Source organism: Tetrao urogallus, assembly GCF_951394365.1.
Source record: "Tetrao urogallus genome assembly, chromosome: 8".
In the NCBI taxonomy this organism is placed as follows: domain Eukaryota; kingdom Metazoa; phylum Chordata; class Aves; order Galliformes; family Phasianidae; genus Tetrao; species Tetrao urogallus.
In genome coordinates, this window is record NC_136821.1 from 28,899,321 (window position 1) to 28,920,483 (window position 21,163).

Genomic DNA, 21,163 nt, shown 5'->3' on the forward strand with positions numbered 1-21,163 from the left:
TCGCAGTGGTGATGCACATCCATTTGCAATCTAGCATCTGGTGTTGCGTGGAGGACTTCTTTAATTTGTTTGGTTTTTGCCTGATTCATTCTTTAAGTACCTGCAGTACTGCAGCATATCAGGACGTTTCTTTTTTGTGAGAGGATTGCTTTTAAAGCATATCCAAGGCATTGAAATAAATAGCAAAGGGGAGTGATCCTCAAACATCAGACTCATTTTTTTTAAGTAAAAATTTTCCCCACGTTAATCTGAATCACAGTCCTCCCTTTTAATTTGTTAATTACACTTCTGCAATGGTAATGCAATCAGCAAATATAGCTAAAGTGTTTGTGTGGGTGAATCAATATTAATGAGAAGGAGCATGTTTGCAAAGCATGCTACCACCAGGCTCTTGCTTGGTGGCTGAGGGAGGAGATGGGATGGGAAGTGTACCCATGCTGTGGTCCCCTCTATGCTGGCAGTGCCTGGGGTAAGGTGGGGAGCAGTGTGTGATTATGGGGCTGGATTTGGGTTAACACCACCCCGCAGCCTTTGGAGAGCTCAAGCTCAGCGGCTGCTGAGCCTAAATGTCAGGGCATCCTTCCCAGCCTGGAGGAGTTTCCAAGTGACAAAAGTCTGTGTGAGCTCACAAAGGTTAATCACAACTAAGTGACAATGAAATCTTGTGTTTTCCAGATGGGCTTCTGATTTTCTGTATATGAAATGTATTGGAATCAAGTGAGACTAAGTGTTTAAACCTTCCATACCATATGGCTCTCCTTCCATCATGAACATACCTGTAAAATTGTGCTTGGGAGGCAACATCACTCTGGTGTAAATGGATCTGCACTCTGCTTGTGTGAAGGCAGAGGTTGGCATGCTGCACTCATCCTGTGTGTCCTGTTGGTTGGATCTCGGTTGTTTTCCTGTACATAGTCATGTAAAATCCCACGCAGGCAGAGCAAGGAGTGTAATGGCCATTAATAGTGCTATTCACTCCAGCTCGGAAAGCAAATGGTACCCTGGCTCCATCAGAAGAGGGGTGGCCAGCAGGGACAGGAAGGTGATTTTTCCCCTCTACTCTGCGTTTGTGAGGCCCCATCTGGAATGGAGTATTGTGTCCAGGTCTGGAGCCCCCTCTGCAAGAAAGACGGGGCACTGTTGGAGAGGGTCCAGAGGAGGGCAACGACGATGATCAGGGGACCGGAGCACCTCCCCTACGAAGACAGGCTGAGGGAGCTGAGCTTGTGGAGCCTGGAGAAAAGAAGGCTGCAGGGTGACCTCGTTGCAGCCTTTCAGTACCTAAAGGGAGCCTACAAACAGGAGGGGAATCAACTCTTTGGAAGGGTTGACAGCTGCAGGACAAGGGGAAATGGTTTTAAGTTGAGGGAGGGAAGATTTAGGTTGGATGTCAGGCGAAAGTTCTTTACATAAAGAGTGGTGAAACAGGCTGCCCAGAGAGGTTGTGGATGCCCCATCCCTGGAGGTGTTCAAGGCCAGGTTGGATGGGGCCCTGGGCAGCCTGGTCTAATGTTAAATGGGGAGGTTGGTGGCCCTGCATGTGTCAGGGCGGATGGCGATTCATGATCCTTGAGGTCCCTTCCAACCCTGGCCATTCTGTGATTCTGTGATTCTATTCACAGAGTGCCTCAGCTTGCTCACTGATAATGGATACAAAGAGAAAAAACAGACTTACAATGACTTTTCCTATCTTACCACCAGACGTTTTCACATAGTTATATGCTTCAATGTGCATATGTATTTGTTATATAAAAGACTAGAGCTATGTTGCATAAATGTTGTACCTCCTGCAGGACTCAGAGCTTTGCAGTCTACTTCATACTTGCTTCTCCTGCAGAGAAACAGGCGAACAAAGGACTGAGCACTGGCTGTGCAAGCCTTTAGGTTCAGCTCTGAGGTGAAAGTCAAGGCCTAGGGATACTGCAGAAACACAAAATTATTCCTGGGCAGGAATTATTCCTGGGGGTTGCTTTCTGCATACAGGCTGCTGACAGAGCTTCTGGGGGAAGAAGCCAACAAAAGTCCACCTGCAGTTCCCTTTCAGGAGGGCACAGCCTTGCTGAACATAGTGTAGGCACCTGAGGCACCTCCCTCTGAGGCCTCATCCCAGGGTATAAGGTTGTCACAGGTATGAGTATCTTCTCCACTCTGAGCCCCAGACTGCTCCGTTCTGTGTGTGTATACCTTACCTTGCATTAGCACCACAGAGATAAACAGAAATTAGTGTAAAATGAAAGAAAAGTGGAGTGGGAGAAAAATGCTGCACTTCCCTTATTGAGTTCAGTGAAAGGTAGACCCTACTCGTTTTTACCGTGAGCCACTTCACACGGCCCTGATTATGTAAATGGGACATAAAGTAAATTGGACTTCCCTCGCTGTGACACCGCCTTCCATTGTCAGAGTGATTTACAGAAGCCTCAGAGTAAATTAGAGCCAGGCCCGGCTCCTGTGCCCATGTGTTCAGATTTAAAACCAGTCATTTCCCAAGGTAATTGTGGTGCAGTCAAGACTAGGAGCAGCTTCCTAAAATTGGTTAATACCCAGATTTGAGTTTCTTCAGTGGCTTAAATGGAGTGGCATATTATCTCCTCTATAGTCTGCCTAAAAGATAGATTTGATGTCTGCGAGCAAAGACATGAAATTGCTATAGGCTTCCTCTCTTATAGCCTGCCACCTATTTGATTTATGTGATAAGTGATCTCAGATGACCCTCCAAGGCACTGAACCATTAGAGAGTTATGTTGCACAGTGATAAGAAATCTTCAGAGATACCTAAATCTTCTTTTACCACTGGGAGTTTCATCTGTTCTAGAATAAAGAACGTTTTTATGTATGATGTTGCTATCTTGCTAGCCATACTAATATTCAAAAGGGTACACAGACTTAAATCAATAGCAAAATGACAAAGACCTTAAAACTGATGTAGTCACCGAGTGGATGCTGTGCAGCTCTTTGAGGTTTTATCTTTGTTCCTTTCGTTTTGTTTCTTGAAAGATGAGAAGCTGTATAGGTTCAAATTCAAGTCTTCTGTTAATCTTTCCACAATGCAGGAGTCTGGCAACGCACCCTTTCAGTGTGCAAAGCCCTGGAAAGTCACATCACCCATTTTGAGCTTCCTTTCTGTAGAGTTTATAAAACCATGGATGGAGTTTTTCCCTATTGGATCTGTACCTGGACTGCGGCTTCCCATCTCCCTCAGCACAGTGTAGGGGTTTAATGATCTGTGAAGCCAGGCTAGCCTACCTGAGGGAGGAGTCGGACATTATCTTTTTCTGTTTCTCTTCAATCCCAGTGGGTCATCCAGTACTTGCAATTAGGACTGTATTAGTCTCCTCCCACACCCTTTAATAGCAGCTATGGTTGGTGACCCGTCATATTGCATCCATCCAGCTGTGCTCGTGGCCACTTGGTTGTTTTGTTCGTGCTGTCGGGCATGTTAAAATACATGAAAGCAAGGCCGGGTGCCACCAAAGCTTTGGCAGCATTGCAGGCATGTTTATAACTAGCTGTATCTATTCCTTGAAAATTCTCCTGCAAGGAAGTGATTTCTCTTTAAATTAATGCAAGGCAAAGATAAATAGTCCCCACATGCTATTTGGCTTTTCTCTCAAAGCTGTTTATGAGAAGAAGCTCTTGGCAAAATTAAATGAACCTCCTCTTCCTTGAGCTGGCAAACAGTGTCGGTGCTGGTCATCGTACACCTTCATAAATCTTAGATGCTGGCATCCCACATGCACCAGGCAGACATCAAGTTTTGTAGGGGGACTGCACAAGGGTGCAATAATCACAGCTGTTTCATGTCAGCATTCAGCAGGCCTACAATAGGGTTTTATTCAATGAGCCTTTCCTTTTGAAATGCCATTAGAGATATTTGCTAGGAGAAACTGGCCTCGACTAATCATATTTAATTTTTTATCAAACACACCACGGGAGCAGCGGGGATATGCGTGAGACAGAAACAAGCAAATACTGTTGATTTAGAATAAATAAACTTTGAGTAAGAACTGAATGTGTTCCCTCCTGGTTACAGCTGTACAAATACAGGCAAGTCCCTGCACAGGTCCATAGAGAGAGAGTCATGTCCTGACTTCAGACCCAGGTGCTCTTGGAAACCTCTAGTTGCACCTGCTGAAAGGAGCAAATTGCAATCAGAGAGATGCAAAGGAGCAATCCTGCTCCTTTTTAAACCATCTATGTGTGTTGTTAAGCCAATGTCTTGTTATTCACTAAAGAGGAGGTGAAGTGGAATTTGTAAATCATAACTCTCACGTTATTTAATCAGACTTCTCTCCCGTCACTAGGCACAGGCATACACTTGTAAATAAAAGAAAAATAAAACGATGAGTTTAATCAGGATCATCCCAAATTGGGTTTTGGTCAACAGTGATCTCCCAGGTGGGTGCCACAAGGCTGATAATAAACACGACTCATCCTGCAGGAGATGGCAGCCAGCTAAAGGCTGCCAAAGGCCCTTCTTGTGTTTGCTGAAAGGTGCTTTGTCCTGAGCTCAGGAGGTGGTTGATGCTGAGGGGCTCTTTGCTCTTCCCTGAATGCTTTCTGTAAGCATTTATTGAAAATCCACCAGATTACATCTTACTTTCCTTGTCAAAAATGAAAAATTGGGGCTGTGGGGGAACAGAAGGAAGCTGAAAGATTGTTGGAAGGAAGGCTCGAGAGAAAGCAAGACGGGAGGTAGAAAGAAAGATGGAACTAGAAAGAGCAGCATTGCTCGGTAATCACGTGAAGCATTTCTGGTAGTAGTTACTGGCTGAACTCAAGACGCATCTCAGAGTCTGTTTTCTGCACTAATTATTCTGTACCCATGGCAGAAGCAGAGCCTTCAGTGCAAGGCGCAGGTGAGCTCAGCACAGCGCAAGCTCTACTTGAGAAGTGCTTTTCTCCTGTTCAACATAAATGCAGCAGTACACATGACTGAAGAACTGTAAATCAACCCTATAAAAATAATTAGTTTTAAAAATGATGAACTTGATCGTTCCTGGTATTTATTATATTCACAAGGTTTTTCTCCACAGCCCTAAAACTTAGTCCTATCTTTGTAAACAAATACAAATAGAAACTGAGGTCTTTATACATTGAGATGATCCACCGGCTATGAGGTTAAGAAAGTGTATAACCTGAGAGTCGCAGGAGATGTATGAGATCTGGAAAACACTGTAAATTTAATCTGATTGGCGTCAAAGCAGTGCCTGGCTGTATCTGCATGCTCTTTTGCAAGGAGATAAGAGCGTGGCTTATCAGTGATCTGAGCTGGCTGGATCCCTCTAGTTCCAACCTGCAAACCTTGCCTGGATATGTGTGTGAGCTGAGCTCAGCCCAGCCTTTCCCAGCACTTGGCTGAGAAAGGCAGCGTGGAGGCATCTAGGTAAACCCTGGAGCACTAAAACCCTGTGAAACACTGCCTGCTCTCCTGGCAGCCTGCTCAGCCACAGCACAGCCTTGCCATGACTTAAAGAGTTTGCCCTTCACTAATGGAGAGGTGATTTCCAGGGCTGAGCCTTGATGGCTTGAAGAACCCAACCAGGTGCCCACTGACGTGAAGGCAAACATGGCAGATCTCCTTGAGAAGTTCTGTGTCAGGGCCCCTGCTGGTTGGAGGCATGGCTTCATCATGCCTCGTGTAATTACCCCAGCATGTTTGTGTGTGCAAGAGAGAGTAAGTGTGTATTTATTGAGGTGGAGCCAGACAGCGGGAGGAGAGAGCAGAACGCGTCGTGTCAGAGCTGAGATTTATTACCAACACAATAGAGCATTTTCTTTTCATTTTGACCGTAATGTTGTTCTGAGCCTCTGCCAGGCTTTGAGAGCAGAGTCCACCCCCTGCTTCGCACCCTTCATTTTTCTCACTTTGCAGGTTTTGACTGAGCTAATGCTTTCAGGAAAAAGGACTTATTGATTAGAAGGAAGTCACTCGCAGCATCTGGGCTTTTATTGGTCTCGTTTGTGAGGTGGTTTAGCTGTTTGGAAGAGATGCAGGTAGTGTTCTGACACATTTAGTAAATTCTGCTGGTTCCCTGCCCTCATTTCTCAGAGCCTTCTCGCTTTGCCTGCTCTCCTTGTCACTTGTCCAGAGCAATCCTGTTAATACTGACGTGTGTGACAGGATCACCTCAGTTGCTCTGGATATCATTGTTCTTTTCCTCCTCCAGTTTAATTTGCACATTATCTTTCATTCCAAAATGGCCAGCGACCCTAATCTTCATGTGATTTTTGTTGTTGCCTAGATTTTATAGCTGAAATTGAACTGGGTTTCCTGTTAGAATGAACTAGAGCAATTTTGTTTGATGTTCTTCTTTCAGCAATAGCAAAGACATCCCACTGTGACAAATCAAGTATTCAAGTATTAATTATGTCATATTTTCAGCACATGGTCAGAATGCTGACATTTGTCACTTATAATTGTCATAGTTCAAAATTAGCTTGGTCATCTGTAAAAACCAGCCCTAGTAGGAGACATGTTTAATCTCAGCTAAAGAAGACTGGGCTATCCCTGCAGCTGCTTGCTGGTTGGGCTGTGTAAGGAAATGTGCAGCACATCTGGGACTGCAAAGGGTGTAAAAACCAGACTTTGGACATCATTATGCAGTGAGTTCCCCCAGGCACTGTCTTGCAGTCTTGTTGGCTAAAAGGCCCAAGATCCATTGGCTTGGGCTCAGCACTCTGCTGGGGTGATCCCAGTTTTCGGTCAGGATCAAGCATGATGGATGACAGCATGAAGATCATGCCTGCTCCGAGACTGTGATGAGCTTTTATCTGATCACACCAATCGAAGCAATATAAAGAGAATATAGAATAATCAAATCTTATGAGTTGCAAGAGATCCTTAAAGGTCATTTAGTCAAAATCCCCTGCGATGACCATAGGCACGTTTTGATCAGGCTGCTTGTATCTTTGTATATTCAAGCTTGTGATAGTGGTGTTTAATATTTTTTTTTCCGCTGTGTTCTGCAGTATAGTTAAAATATATTGACTAAAGATTATTATGCTACTATTAATGGTCCTCCGAAGACCAATGAAAACTGACCAGAGAGTCTCCTTAGTTTCCCCTGTTGCCTTCAGAGGAAAGGATATCGAAGAGTTTTAGCCAAGTTTAGTGCTTAGCTGGCCTCTCTCCCTCGGGGCTCCACGGCTCCCCTTTGCACATCCATTGACTCCTCACTGTACGATCTGTCAGCAAGGTACCACACGTCCCTTGTATCATCTCAACACTTGCTAATTTGAGAACTTTGTAACTTGCATGGAGGAGAAAAAAAAAAGAAAAAAAGGAATCACGCTTCTTACATTTTTAGCAAGAGGAATTCACAAACTGCATTATTCCCACTAATGTTTTATTTTCAGTTGAGTTATGAAAGGGAGCGCAGATCAGCGATGCAGCAAGGAACAGAGAGGAGAAGAGTCCCCTTAGAAAAAACACATCCACTAGTCCTCGGGCTGAAAAGCAGCAGGAAAATAACTCTAAGATGTCCACATTTATCAAGGCGCTTACCTGCACAGCATGCAGAAAGCAAAGCTCTGTGTCTGGCAGACTGTGGGCGCGGGTGCTTGTGCGGGTGTGCGTGTTTGTGTAGGAAGGGAAAACACACCTTGAGGAAAGGTAAATAATAATGTTATCTGTAGGTGTTGGGAAGAGGAGAGAGGGAGAAGCAGCTGTCTTCTGTCATCAAGACTGCTGCATGCTCAGGCATTTAATGACAGTGTGTGCACTGGAATGCTGCGTGCAGAGCTTCTTCGAAGAACATGAAGGAGTTACCTGTTACTTTTCGGCAGAAATTCACAACTGCATTGCGTCTCAGGGCGCATGTTACCCTCCAAATCAGTTACTAAATCTTTGCATTACTTACTTTAATGATGTAAGCTATTTTGCTTAGTTTGTGATGTGGGCCTATGTGAAATCCCTGGTCAGCCCACAGCTGCTAGATTCTTATTAGCAGAAATCTTAGAGGGAGGAAAAAATAGGGTGCATGTTTTTAACTCAAAGGAAATATAAGGGAAGGGATTTGCAGAAATGATAGTTCTTTGTCTTAAAGAATTTGTTCATGCTCCTGGGCTGGAGCAGATCTCATATTCCTGGTGGGTGAGGAGTGTGTGGCTGTCACAAGCCACTCCTGACCATAGGTCTCTGTGTACTTCTCATGCAGTCATTCATTACTGCTCCCAATGTGTCTTGCCAAAGGATTCCATTCCCCTTGTACAGAAAGAGGAACCTGTGGCACAGTGCAGCAGCAGGACTTCATACTTCATCAATCCAGATCATGTATCCTGCCCAATATCTTAACCACTGGAAATCCTTAGCCAGGCTGTCAAAGTTGTCTCTTGAGAAAAAGAGATTTCCATATAGAGAAAAGAAGAAAGAAAAAGAAAAAAAAGAAAAATCAATGAAAAACCCAGGCTGTAGGTTCAGGATGACACACGTGGCCATGGAGATGCTAATGGTGTGAGGCACATGGACAACTTGTTCGCTCTTATGCGTTAGCTCTTATGAGATGAGAACATAGTGAGTTCCTCAGTCGTTTAAGGAAGCAGAAATTACATATCCCAGACCCTGACAATGCAGAACAAAAAGCCAGAGTATGACTTCTGAGGTTCCTCTTTTTTTTTCTTCAGTACATGAGCACTGTGCGTATGAAGATGAGAGACAAATACAGGAAAACTTTTTTTTCCCTCTTATTATCATCGGAAAGCATCATTTTTCCCATTTTACAAACAGGGATTGAGGCAGAGGTTAAATAACTTGTTCAGTGTGTGCAGTAACCCTACACCATGTGGAAGAAAGGAAGGAAGGGATGAGCACAGAGAGCGTTTCTGTACATAGCAGTGTCCATTGGGGCTGACTGCTACCTGCCCTCCGGGCTGGTGTAATCATTCTGCAGCCATCTGATGGGTATCACTGGGTGCTGAGGCTTGCTAGAAAGCAGCAGTCTTTGAAAGATAGTAAAAGGTGCTTGTATGCTTGCGTACAAATATAGGTATGTTTTTGTCGGATCTTCTAACAGACCCTCCTCTTAGTGCCCTTAGTTGCAGAATCTGTGGGGACCTGTGGGATGCTACGGTGGGGGTAGATGAGGATGTTCCAAAGCTGCAGGGTTGGAAGGGTAAAGGAAGAGGAGCAGTTTTCTCTCTCTTTCCTTTTCACTCCATAACCCAGGCAATTTTCCCACAGAGCGACAAGGAAATCTCTGTGTTGGGCTCACTCAAAAATGCTGCCTGTTGGCCAATGTGAGCTTTGTGAGCATCGCATTCAGCTGACACGGTGAACAGATTTTTCTAGAAGGAAGTGCTTTGTTGCTGCAGTCTTTACTAATGTATATTCTTCTGCTTTTCATCAAACAGTCAATGAAGGCTCAGGTGAAACCAATCAAAAAGAGACATCGACCTGTGACATTTGCCAGTTTGGGGCAGAGTGTGACGAAGATGCAGAGGACGTTTGGTACAGTAATTTGGTCTACTCTTCTATTTCAATCAATGTTGTATTATTTAAAGATACTGTGGTTTAGAAAGCATTAAAAATGTTAGACATTTCATTTTTTGCACCCAGAGATTCGTTAGATGGTGTTGATGGCTTAGATGGTGACCAAAGCGGCTGTTAGGCTGAAAAAACGTTTGTAATTTTGGAACATGCACAATTTAGAAGTCCAGAAATGCAGTTGTCCATTTTGCTGCTATTATAACTTATGTTACTCCATCTGGGATTTTATGGCTTTATTCTTTGATAAAAACAGAATTGGGAAAGCTAATTGACCTACAGCGTTTCCAGTTAAAAAGTATCATTATTATCATTGTGTTAAGTCATGTGTGGCATTAGCAATGTTGGGAAATCTGTCTCTCTTTTTCTTGGTTGCTGGGATCAAACACCTAACCCTCAAATGTTAGAAATTATAAATAGAGTATGCATTCAGACATCTTCTCAGTAGAAATTTATATTTTATTTTTGGAAAGACGTTGGAAAAATACTCTTCTTTGGTTGTTGTTTTAAACCTTAGTCACGTAAGCTGAGGGGAAATAATTCTTTCTAGTTAGAATATTTTGTTGGATTTGTCAGTTTGCCTAGGTACTGTGCAAACACCTTGTAGTAAGTCAACCTTAAGCTAATCATTTCACTGTAATTTTGGAGCAGCCAGCTGATCCAGAAAGCAGCTATCCACACAGTTGTATTTCTAACACCGCCTTAATGTCAAGCCTCATATTTTCGTAGTTGTAAGTAATTGGTGCAAATTTGGAAAGACATCAAAATAATCATGCATATGTTAGAGTCGATGATCTAAGTGATGCTCCTGAAGCTGAAGGCTGCTGGTGTTTAAAGGATGGATACAGAAACTGGGCAGTGAGATACTAATAATGTGGTATTGCCTGAACTCTGACACGTACAGCAGGAGCAGAGCAGAGGGGAATGAATGAACGAACGAATGAATGATGAACGTGATAACTGGGGCCAGTGTTGGGCAGCTGGCCCAATCCAGGCACGACATCCTTGACCACACATGAGATGATAAACATTTATGTTATTCAGCGAAGACACTTATGGATATGGTGATCAACTCGTGCTCATTTTGCTTTGGTCTTGCCAAACCTCTAATGACTTCTGAACCCAATCTTTATAAAGTACCAAGCAACGAGCCACAGAAGTCTGGCTCTGGCTCCAGGCATCAAAAGAAATTCAGGTGTTGAAAAACCGGAGCAAGATGCATCTTGTTTTGCAATAATGCATTGAAATTTGTGTGGAAGATACTTCTTAGTGTTGACTTTGTTTAAGGAAATGACTTTTGGTGTCGGAATTTCAGTGTCTCCTTGACCAGTTATCCCTGAGGGATTCGGTGGTGCAGTGCTGAAAAAAAAGCTGTGGTAAAATTAATACATCAAAATCCACAGTCTAGTGCTCATTTTTTCATAATTAAGTGCACTTGCAAGTTGGAAGGCGGCAGAAGAGAGGGGTAAGGAATAAAATTAGCTACCAGATAACATTATTAATCACAAGCGCTGAGGAGCGGTGTTTATTTTTTTCCGGAAATAGCTTGATAAAGGAGCCAGCTCCAACTTAGCCCAGCAACGTTCTCACTGCAGCTTCTGCAACTAATTCCTCCCCTTCCAAACAGCTTGGCTTGCGCAGAGCAGTGCAGTAACTGCGGGAGCTGAAGTTCTCAATCTTTATTGACAGGCGGCCATTCTGCAGGGGAAGGTGCTTCTCAGGGCGGGGAGCAGGGGAAAGGCATTTGCTGGGAGGATGCTAAAAGGCAGCAAAGCAGATTTCTAAGCAGAAGTAAAAAGACCGTGCAAAGCCTGTTAAAGGGCTGCTTTGAAGTAAACAACTTCATGTGCCGTAACAGAGCCCTGCTTTCCTGTCTCTGCCCCATGATTAGTCGTGGATAAACGTCTTTCTAAAAAATGAGCCTTCTGGGTGTTAGTTCTTTGTTATTCTTATTTCTGGAATAAAAGCAGGCCATGTATGGGGAACCTAGATCCCTCTTTCAAAATGTACATTAATTGAATTCCTGTGTTTGGCAGCAGATAGTTGTATCCTGATGCATTTTTCCCTGTCCCTGCAAAAATTTAGTGTGTGGAAAAATTCCCCTGCATTAAGTGGGAAGCAAAATTCCAGTTTATTATTCAGTCTGTGTTTTTCTAATGTCTAATTTCAGAAGTAAACAGGATTCCCAACCACTGGGGTTCCTGAAAGTCCAAAGGATGTTGGGAGCTCCCGGCAGCCCTGGGAGCTGCAGTTAGGGGGTGAGGAGCCCTGCAGCAGCAGTGTCCCCATCCATCAAAGCTTGTAGGATCTGTGCCTGGTCTGCTGTAGGTGAGGGGGATGCAAGCTGGCAGCAGAGCCAGAGCTCAGAGCTGGAGATGCAGGGCTGGCTGGCTGCCTGCTGTAGCTCCGTGTCAGGGTAGATCAGAAGGGAAAGCACAGGTGTGATAGCAGATGTGGTTGGGCTGCTGATGATTTAAAGCGACAATTAACATTATTCTGCATTGCCACAGTCTGTTATTTCGCAGTCCCTTGTCTCTGGTTTAACTCTTTCTTTTTTTTTTTTTTTTTTTCTTTTTTTTTCCAGTCTTTTTTTTTTTTTCTTTTTTTTTTCATTATTCATTGCCAATTGTCACTTGGCTGAATTGTGCTATTGTAGTGTGTCACCATTATTTTTAAATTGTTTCATTTCCTTAAAACCAATCTGTTAATGGCTAGACTCCTGGGATTTTCATAGGGTTTTTGCCACATAAAAGACAACTCAAAGGGGTAAGATGTGCATGTGAACATTTTCTGGAAGGTACAAAGAAAAGGCAGAAAAGAACCAACTGTAATAACAGGTTTTCTGAGGCATGTTAAAGCACACATATATTATTATCCTATTCCGCAGCCTAATATCACAAGAGTGAATGCAATTTGGCATTCCATTAGTGAATCTCTTTCTCTGGGTTAAAAACAAAGACTGTTCAGTTGAAAGTCTTTAACATCTTGCTACTTTAATATGTGAAAGCTTCTTGTCACTAAGAGGATCGTGCATTACTGGCATTATTCCCACCTTTAATGCATTTTGCACCAGTGAGCTTCATGAATATTTAAAGCAGGGCCAGGGCTGTGCTCTTTAGCGCAGGATTGCAATCTATTGGTAAATCAGACATTTGGTGTTGCTTACTTTGGGTTTTATTTCTGAGCTGGCTAAGGAATAATTGATTTTGTAAGACAGGGCTACTCAACATAACACCCCGAGAGATATACTTAAAAGGAAATGAAGAACGAAGCGTAACGTGCTGAACACTGGTGTGTTTCTGAGATCCTCCAAAAAGCATCCATGAAATACTCACTGTATATAAATAGTACTCACCAAATGGAGTGCCTGCTCATCTGCTAAAGTGGCTTAGTGTCAGTACATAACCACGTCAAGAGCCCAGATCCTGGTATCAATCTCCTCATTACGGGCCACTGAGGAAATAAGAGCACTCTGTACATTGGGCAGGCCATGGTTGGGATGGATGCTGGGCAGCTATTTTGGAGGTTCGTGAAATGTCCAAGGAAGTGGAAGGGGATAGATAATAGCAAAACCCCTTCTGTTGAATTTCCTTTTGGAAGATACAGAGTAGGGAGGACAGGAGTGTTTTCTTAAAGCAAGATTAAACCTCTGACTTGTGGAGTTAATCAAAATCAGAATGATGAATTGGGGTTAAGTATGCATGGTTTTGCTTAGGATTTCAATATCGGCAGGTCAGCAAGCAGCAGAGACTTAAAAGTGGAGGACTGCCCTGAGTGAGACATGGTTTGGTAGCTGTCGGAAGGATGCAGAAATATCTGATGGGAGAGTGCTTTTCTTTCTCTGCGGCCTGGCAGCAAGGAGGCTATCTGCAGCTTGCTGCTGGCCTTCCATGGAGGCTGCAGGTGAATGAGATGCTGCAGTGTCCCTGACAAGAGGGTCCTGGCTCCAGCAGGCCGCTTAGGGCTTTGCACTGCAGTGTATTCAGTGCCCATGTCAGGAGGACAGGGTCATAGAATAACAGAATGTCTCGGGTTGGAAGGGACCTTAAAGATCATCTGGTTTCAGCCCCCTGCTGTGGGCAGAATTGCCACTCATCAAATCAGGCTGCCCATGGCCTCATGCAGCTTGGCCATGAACGCCTCCAGAGATGGGGCATTAACAACTTCTCTGGGTAGCTTGTGAAACACAGCACTACCATCACAGCAAAGAATTTGTTCCTAACCTATAACTAAATTTCCTCCTCTTTTTCTTAAAACCATTCTCTCTTGTCCTGTCACTATCAGACTGTGTAAAAAGTCAGATCCCCTCCTGCATATAAGCATTGAGTACTGGAAGGCTGCAGTGGACTGTCTCTGGAGCCTTCTTTTCTCCAAGATGATCAAGCCCAACTCTCCCAGCCTTTCTTTGCAGGAGTGGTGCTCCAACTCTCTGATCATTTCATGTCCCTCCTCTGGTCCCACTCCAACTGCTCCACATCCCTCCTGTACCGGGGGCCCCAGATTTGGACACAGTACTCAGATGGGGCCTCACAGAGGCAGAGTAGAGAAAAACAACCCTCTCCTCCCTGCTCATCCCTCAGATACCACCTCCTCTGTGATCAGATCAGGGCAGGCAGAAGTTGCCCAGAAGGGAAAAAATGATGTCAGCTTCCCTAGGGAGCCAAGTGTGATGGAGGCAGGGATGTGCATCTCATTCATGGCATAGAGCTGGGTGGTGCTCCCAGAGGAGGTGGGGAAGTTGCGGTGAGTCCCTTGTATCCTGCATTTCTTTCGGCATGGCTGAAACAACAAACTCTGCTTAGCTTGAGCAAACAGACACCCAAGATGGATTAAGAATATGAACTGTTCCAAGCTTTTGTTTCATATTTTATCACTAATCACTGATATATATATATATATCGAGTGAATATTCCTATATAGCAAGCAAGCAATCCACAACGCGTGAGGATAGTGAAATTGCATTCTCATGCAAATAAACTGCACTGTACATGGAAGATATCTGTGCAAATCATGCAGCTGCCATCAGCCACTACCCCTGCAATCAATATTGCTCCAGCAATCAATATTTATCTTTATTATAGTATAGAAGGAAAACATATAAAAGAAATGAACGATTTTGCCAGCTTCTCAATCCACCCAGCAATTAGGTCAGTCAGCTTCGGGTCCCTTCCCCCTTCTGTCAGTTGCTCTCAACGAAAGCATCCGCAAACAAGATGCTGTACTACGCTGAAGTACTAAAAGGTAGTTTGAAAGCTCACATACATTACACGGGTATTGGCTGCTTCGTGTTCAGCAGTGTGTATACTAACTGTGTGTGACCTACTTGTTCCAGATGCAGAAACAACAAGCTACTTTAACATCTGCATCGTCCCGTGCGTTATGCAGTAGCTATATGGCAGTTCCTTGCTGCTTGCCTTTCTCTTCTAGAGGAAAAGTAGATCTTCAGACATGCTTGCTGGGCTCATGGTTCAAATAAGCACTGAAATGGAATTAAATAATTAAAAACTGCAGTCCTGCAAAGGCTAACATTTCTGCTTCACTTCAGATTATACCTAGGGCGCAAAATGCGGCTGCTGCTGTGTAGATCTTCACAGGGAGCATGGTGCTCATATCTAATCACAGAGGGAAGCAAAGGGCCTGCAGTGTGCAGTCTCTGTTGCACAACAGGAGACGACCAGGCAGTGTACATCCTCTCATGATCTGGCCTAATAGAGCCACCTCAACTGCCAACCACAACTCCTGTCGTGTTCCTTACTGGCAGAACGCTGAGGTGTCAGAGGTATCTTTCAGCAGGCAGTTTAGACATAAAACCAGTCCTGGTTAGTGCCCAACCATATCCAAAGTAGGATTCCCACAGGCTTGGAAAGGGCCTTTGATCAAGATGAGGTTTCTCCTTTCTCAGTGATGAGTCCACAGAAAGAGCAGGGCAAGATATGTGTACAAGAAGTCATATTTATCTGCAGAGAGCATCTCTGAGAGCATATGGTCCAGTCGTTTTTGAGAAGCAGGAGGGACCAAGCACATTCTAACTCAAATGCACTACTGGCTTTGCCAGAAAGAGGTATTGCTTGGAAAATGATGGCTTGTTTGGTCATCTGCTGAAATTGTTTTACTCTGCATGCATTTTATTTGATTCTAGTCAAAAACAGCTATTTTTGCTTGTCTGTTAAGTTTCAGAAAATTGGCTTACCATCCTTTCATCCTTCCTCCTGTGCCAAAGTATCCCATTTAATTTGGAAGTGAGACTGTGGAGTTTCTAACTTTGGGTGGACCTTTCCATCCACTGAGAGGCCACAGTCCTTCAGAATCTCATGCTCATTTGGCAAGCTCCTTCCTTTCCAGATTCTCAGGATTTATCTTCTTAATAACATTCTTAAAAAAAAAAAAAAAAAAAGCACCCTGGTTTTAACGTAAGCCAAGATTGTCTAGAGTTACTTATACTTCATAGTGTTTTATTACCAATACACTTTGGAACGCTCTGGTAAATAATTCAGCCTACCCGAAGAAATTGACTGTATTTTCTCTATGCATCAAGAAAGTCTGTCATATAGACTATATATCATGGCTCTAAATGTTCTCAGATAAATGCAGAAGTGCATTGTGTTCCATCTGTACTGTTCACCCAAGCAGGTCTTTTAGAGACCCTATATGATACATACATTTTTTATCTTTTGCAATTACAGCAGAACTCATCACATGGCCAAGGGAGAATACCCTCCACTCTAAGTCATAGAGCTTACAGATTTTTATCTTCATACTTCTCCTGTCAGGGGCTGGGCCAGACTTGGTTTTCAGCTTCAGAGGGAGAAATTCTGGCTTATGAAAGCAATAAATGTTACTCCCTCCAGCTCAGTGAGAAAACCTCTGCTGATATCATAACCATGCAGTAACTTCTCAGTAGCCAGTGGAGCCTTTTGCAAGCAGAAGGGAGAACAGACTCAATCAGAGTGTAAATGTACAGTTGCTCACAGAGTGCAAACTTGGAAATTGTGATGATAAAAGCAGAATTTGGCTTACTGACTGCTTTAGTTGTTTCGGAGGAAATATTGATTTGTGAAAAGCTAAAAATAGATTCTGAGATTTGTTAGTTTTGTTTCCTTGTCTTACCATCTTACCATGCTCCTATAGTAGCAAGACAAATTCTCCTGAAATTTAAGGGGGGAATGGCTTATCAGCTGTGTGAGGCTGTCACTTGTCTTCACAATGATTAGTCTTTTCAGTTAAAAAAGAAAACGCTGCAATAATATTAGGAGTCTTGCTCAAAATAGCCAAGTTTGCCTGTCAGGTTCACATGGCTGTGGACAGGAGATACAGAGGCAGCAAAGACTTAGGTGGTCCTGGCAGGGAAGGATGAGGGAGGGACTGGCATAGGGTTGAGAATCAAAGGCTGGCTCCCAGTTAGTCTGCTTTGCTGTGTGCTTGGAGGCACAGAGGGTCTACCTCGAGCTTGGGAGGCAGCATGGATGTCCTCCAACATGCAGAAAGCAGCCGTTTGTGTGCTTCAGTTAATAGGGATACTAATGAACCTGGGATGTTTTCTTCACTCATCTCCCACAAGTTGTGACTGCATCTTTCTGTGACTGTACCCTTCAGTCCTTCCTAGGAGAACCAGCAGACTTGTGAGGACACACCTTTATTTGCATTTGAAGGAAGAGTTTTGGCAGCTGGTCTTGTGCTCTCAGAGTGGCACAGGGCATTGTGCAAACTGTGCCCAGCCCTGCACGAGGTGCACCAAAGGGTCCGCTTCAGCTTTGAAGAGCTGTGCTTGGGTGCTCCCAGCTGAAGCCACCACTCCGTTGTGTAACTCCGTGTCCGAGAGACCCTGGGCTCACCAGATTGCAAGAGTGCTTGTAGGGGATAGTATGATAATGCACATCAAATATTAATGTGCATTGACACATAACCGCCTGTGTATGTCAGAGCATTACCGCGTGAAAGAACAAGCGCAGAGGCATGGGACAACTATGTGTGTTTGCACTTTTCTTTTCCATCCTCCTTAGCTATTATTTAAAAACAAGCATTCTTCACTCCCCGGCCCCACATTTCGCCAGAGCCATAGCCTGGTAGTAAGCTGCGTGATGCCTTCATGACAGCCTATTTAGTCGCAATAAAAGCCCGATTGGCCTAATGCGCAATCAAGGAAGGAGTGACATTTATTGCTTCAGTTTTATGATGCTGTGCACTGAGTGAGATTTGGAGCCCTACGGTGCCTTCAGGGGGCAGGAGATCACCAGCAATGAATCGTATTTATACCTTTTTCAATTTCCTACTAGCATTTTAGCAATAAATAGGCCGCGTTGTTATTGGGTTTTATGTAAGTATGTTTATGAAAGCAGGGATACAACTTTGTAGTTCAGAATTACATGTGTCGCCTAAATAGATCAGCAGAGAGAATAACTAGGTAAAGCACTGGGAAAGCACTTTCCGATTTATTATCAAATGTCTTAATATAACGCTTCAACTCCTCCGTCCCACTTTATGTTAACTATCAAATTAAAGCTACATCCATCGCAGAAGGTCGGTGGCTCCTTCACACACCCATTTTGGAACATCAAGGCCACAATGTGTTCACACATCCGAGCCACTAAAAATACATCCCATGCATTAAATATGAGCTTGACGAAAGCTCAATCTGAGCTGAAGTGCAGGGCTGACCCCGGGGGCAGGTGTCCCTTTCCCATGGCAGCCATCCTCAGGGACGCCTGTCTTTTCCTGCGTGTGCTCACAAGATGCAGACGATTCTCTAGAAGGCAAATCACTGCTAAAAGCCTGTGTGGGATGTGCCCAGACATAAAGACTTAATTGCTGTCTGTCGGCCTGCCTGTTGTGTAATGAAGCCTGCCCACGCTGAAGTGCTCCTGGGACACGCATCCCTTGGGGAGCTGCAGGTGGGTGTCACTGGTCTGTGTCCCACACCTGAGGAGGGTTCCTCTGCAGTAGCTTTCAGCTACAGAAAAAAAGAGGTTCTTAGAAAATAGAGGATTGGTGCTGTGCTCTCCTCAAAGTGATTTGCTCAGGGTTGCACAGGTCCCAGTCTCACACCCGTGGGGCTGCTCCATGATCTCATTTCACCGCTGTACAGGAGGACAGGAGGGGATCTTGTGTTATTTCCATCCGCACGGGCAGTGGATAGAAAAGCCTGGAGGAAAAGCCTGGGGTAACCTCCTGAAATTTGATTAGGTAGCTAGTCTGGATTTTGTTTTGTCATTTGAGTCAGCCCCTGGAGCAGAGCAGCCTGGAGAAGGCAGCTGGCTCGGATGGCTCTGCCTCAGGCAGGCACACGTCTTTGAGGACATGGAGTGTATGGTGAGGGTTAGGCTGATTCTGCACATGTGAAGCAAATATTTGTAAGCAAGAACTGTTTTAGCATGGTTTTCATCTCACCGCTGCTATGAAGATCACCCCTGGCTTTGTCTTCTCCACTGGCAGTGGACATCTCATGTGCTGTGTGGCTTATAGCATGCAGGCCTCCATCCATCCCTTTAGTCCCTCTGGTAATCAGGGTCACTTCCAGTAGTAACCGACTGATGAAGCTGTTACGTGGCTGTTACGTAGGGATCTGAAATCTCTCATGGGTTCCCTTCCAGGTGATGCTTTGGTGAGCAGGGCTTCTCAGGCCTCACAGCCTGGGCTGAAGTACAGGGATGCTTTTGCAACAACTCTTGTCTTTCTGCGGGCTGCAAGATTGAAGCAAACAAACGGTATCAGCAGTTGGAGCACACAGCGATAAAACACTGGTGAAGGACAGCCTCAGATGTTTGCAGAGGGGGAGAAACACTCAGCAAAGCTTTGTTTTAACACGGGCAGCAGGGACATGAAGGACACCAAGTGCTGGCAAGCCACAAGAACGCATTTGTTTTATTCTTTGTACTTTAAATAAACTTCTCTTATTAGATATCTGCAGACCCTTGAATTGGCATATGAAAAGAATTAGAAATTTCTTCTCTAGTCACACAGTTAGGGTGAGCATTTTCCATTGGTCTTCAACCCAGCCATCAAGCTTGTGATTTTCTGTCTGGGACTAAAGCACAGAGGCTAGTAGAGGCTGTCCTGCTCAGCTTAGTTCCTTGTAAAGAGAAACAATATTTAGCAAAACGAAGGGAAACATTTATTTTGCCCTAAAGGTGTTAGCACACAATTCAATGCATTGTTAAAGGCAGCAGAGACATCGGGGAACCAGAGGAAGGTCATATTATAATTGGTGCTTTGAATGGTAAGAGGGAAGCAAAGGTGAAGCTTGTGATGTTTTCGCAGAAAACTTAATAAAGAAAGTTACAGGAAAAAAACAAAAGGAGAATTAGCACCTGCTGGCAGTCTCACATAGCAGGTTAAGGCAGGCATTGCTGGGCTGAAGCCTTGAGGAAAGTGGAGCTGGGGCTGGCTCCTGGCTGGGGCACGCAGGGTAGCTTGCTGGAGGAGCCTATGCCTGGATGGCACTCATGAGGTCAGTTTGAAATAGCCTTTGTAAGCTGTCATTGTGACAATCTTGGAGCAGATGTGCTCAGAAAAATGCCTACCTCTGTGTAAGCATTACCGGCCACTCCCTGCTCTCCAGCAGCAGCGTGGCAGCTGTACAGCGGTTACTCAGGCTCTCTTTCTCACAGATTATGTCGTGTTTGGTATGCAAGGAAGGGCAGCCATAAATATATTCACCACTTTAGTGCATTTTAGCTTGACATATGTCCAGTAAACAACATTTTGGTCTCTCATAGTCCAGCAACAACAAAAAAAATCACTTGATTATTCAGCGCTTCCTTCTGTTATGATGCTTTGGGGTCCTTCAAATCATTTTCATTATGCACTACATAATAATAAAACTCTCCATGCAGTATGCCGATAATTCCGTGCATGGTCTCTGTGATTTCTAATTGTTTGAATAACAGCGTGCTGCTGAAATGCCATGCAGAAACATTGCATCACCCTGAGGGAATCAAGCTTTTCTCCTTTTACTCACGGTGAAGATAAACAATTGAACAGTTGAAATAAGTAAAATATCCAGGGAAGCCACTGTGAGCAGTAGACATGCTCGGAGCAGAAGCCAAGCTGCAGAAGACCAGAATGGAAAATAAAAAACTATATAGTACTGAATGGGAGGCACTCAAAATAAGCCATGCTTTTTCTTCTCTTGTGATCTTAAAGCAGAGCAAAAGCACGAGCAGATCCCGGAAAGTAATATCGCATGCTATTTTTGTGCTGCCATTATAAAATATGTATTGTTTATTGTTCTGCACTGCAGTTGAAGTTTTGCATCCACCTCAAATATAAAACAAAGTTTATTTTGAAGAAGGTGTGCAGTACCTTTATACTTTAAGCCTTTCAGTGATGCTTTCAAGTGTGTGGTGATAGGATTTCAATCTCCCAGCAGATCTTATGGGTATGATTCATGGGATGTGTTAAAAACTGTGTGTGTGTGTGCATTCTAAATATATTCTGTATGTACTATTTCATGTGGATACAGTATGAATCGTGCATTTACAGTGTTCAGTCTGCATCAGTTCTGCCTCCTGGCAAGAACATGATTTCAGTGCCATCCTCTTGGGCTGTGCTCCATATGCTGCAGAGCCCTGCTGAGCTTGGCCAAGCTACTAGAAGTCTATACGGACTCAATATTGATGTTTCTGGGACTTTGCAGTACAGAGATGGCCTGAGTAGCGGAGACAGTAGATGTGAGTACAGACCTTC

At 44.1% G+C, this 21,163-nt stretch overlaps 1 protein-coding gene across 2 annotated transcripts in view; it reads left to right on the forward strand.

The window, feature by feature from the left end:
* Window positions 1-21,163, forward strand: part of TMEFF2 (transmembrane protein with EGF like and two follistatin like domains 2) — a gene marked incomplete at both ends in the record, with an annotated part of 106,055 nt that overhangs the window by 53,942 nt on the left and 30,950 nt on the right. For both annotated transcript variants that reach the window (XM_079539027.1, XM_079539028.1), the window contains one exon: window positions 9,349-9,445. In XM_079539027.1, coding sequence (XP_079395153.1) covers window positions 9,349-9,445 — 97 coding nt within the window. The remainder of the gene's footprint in view (window positions 1-9,348; window positions 9,446-21,163) is intronic.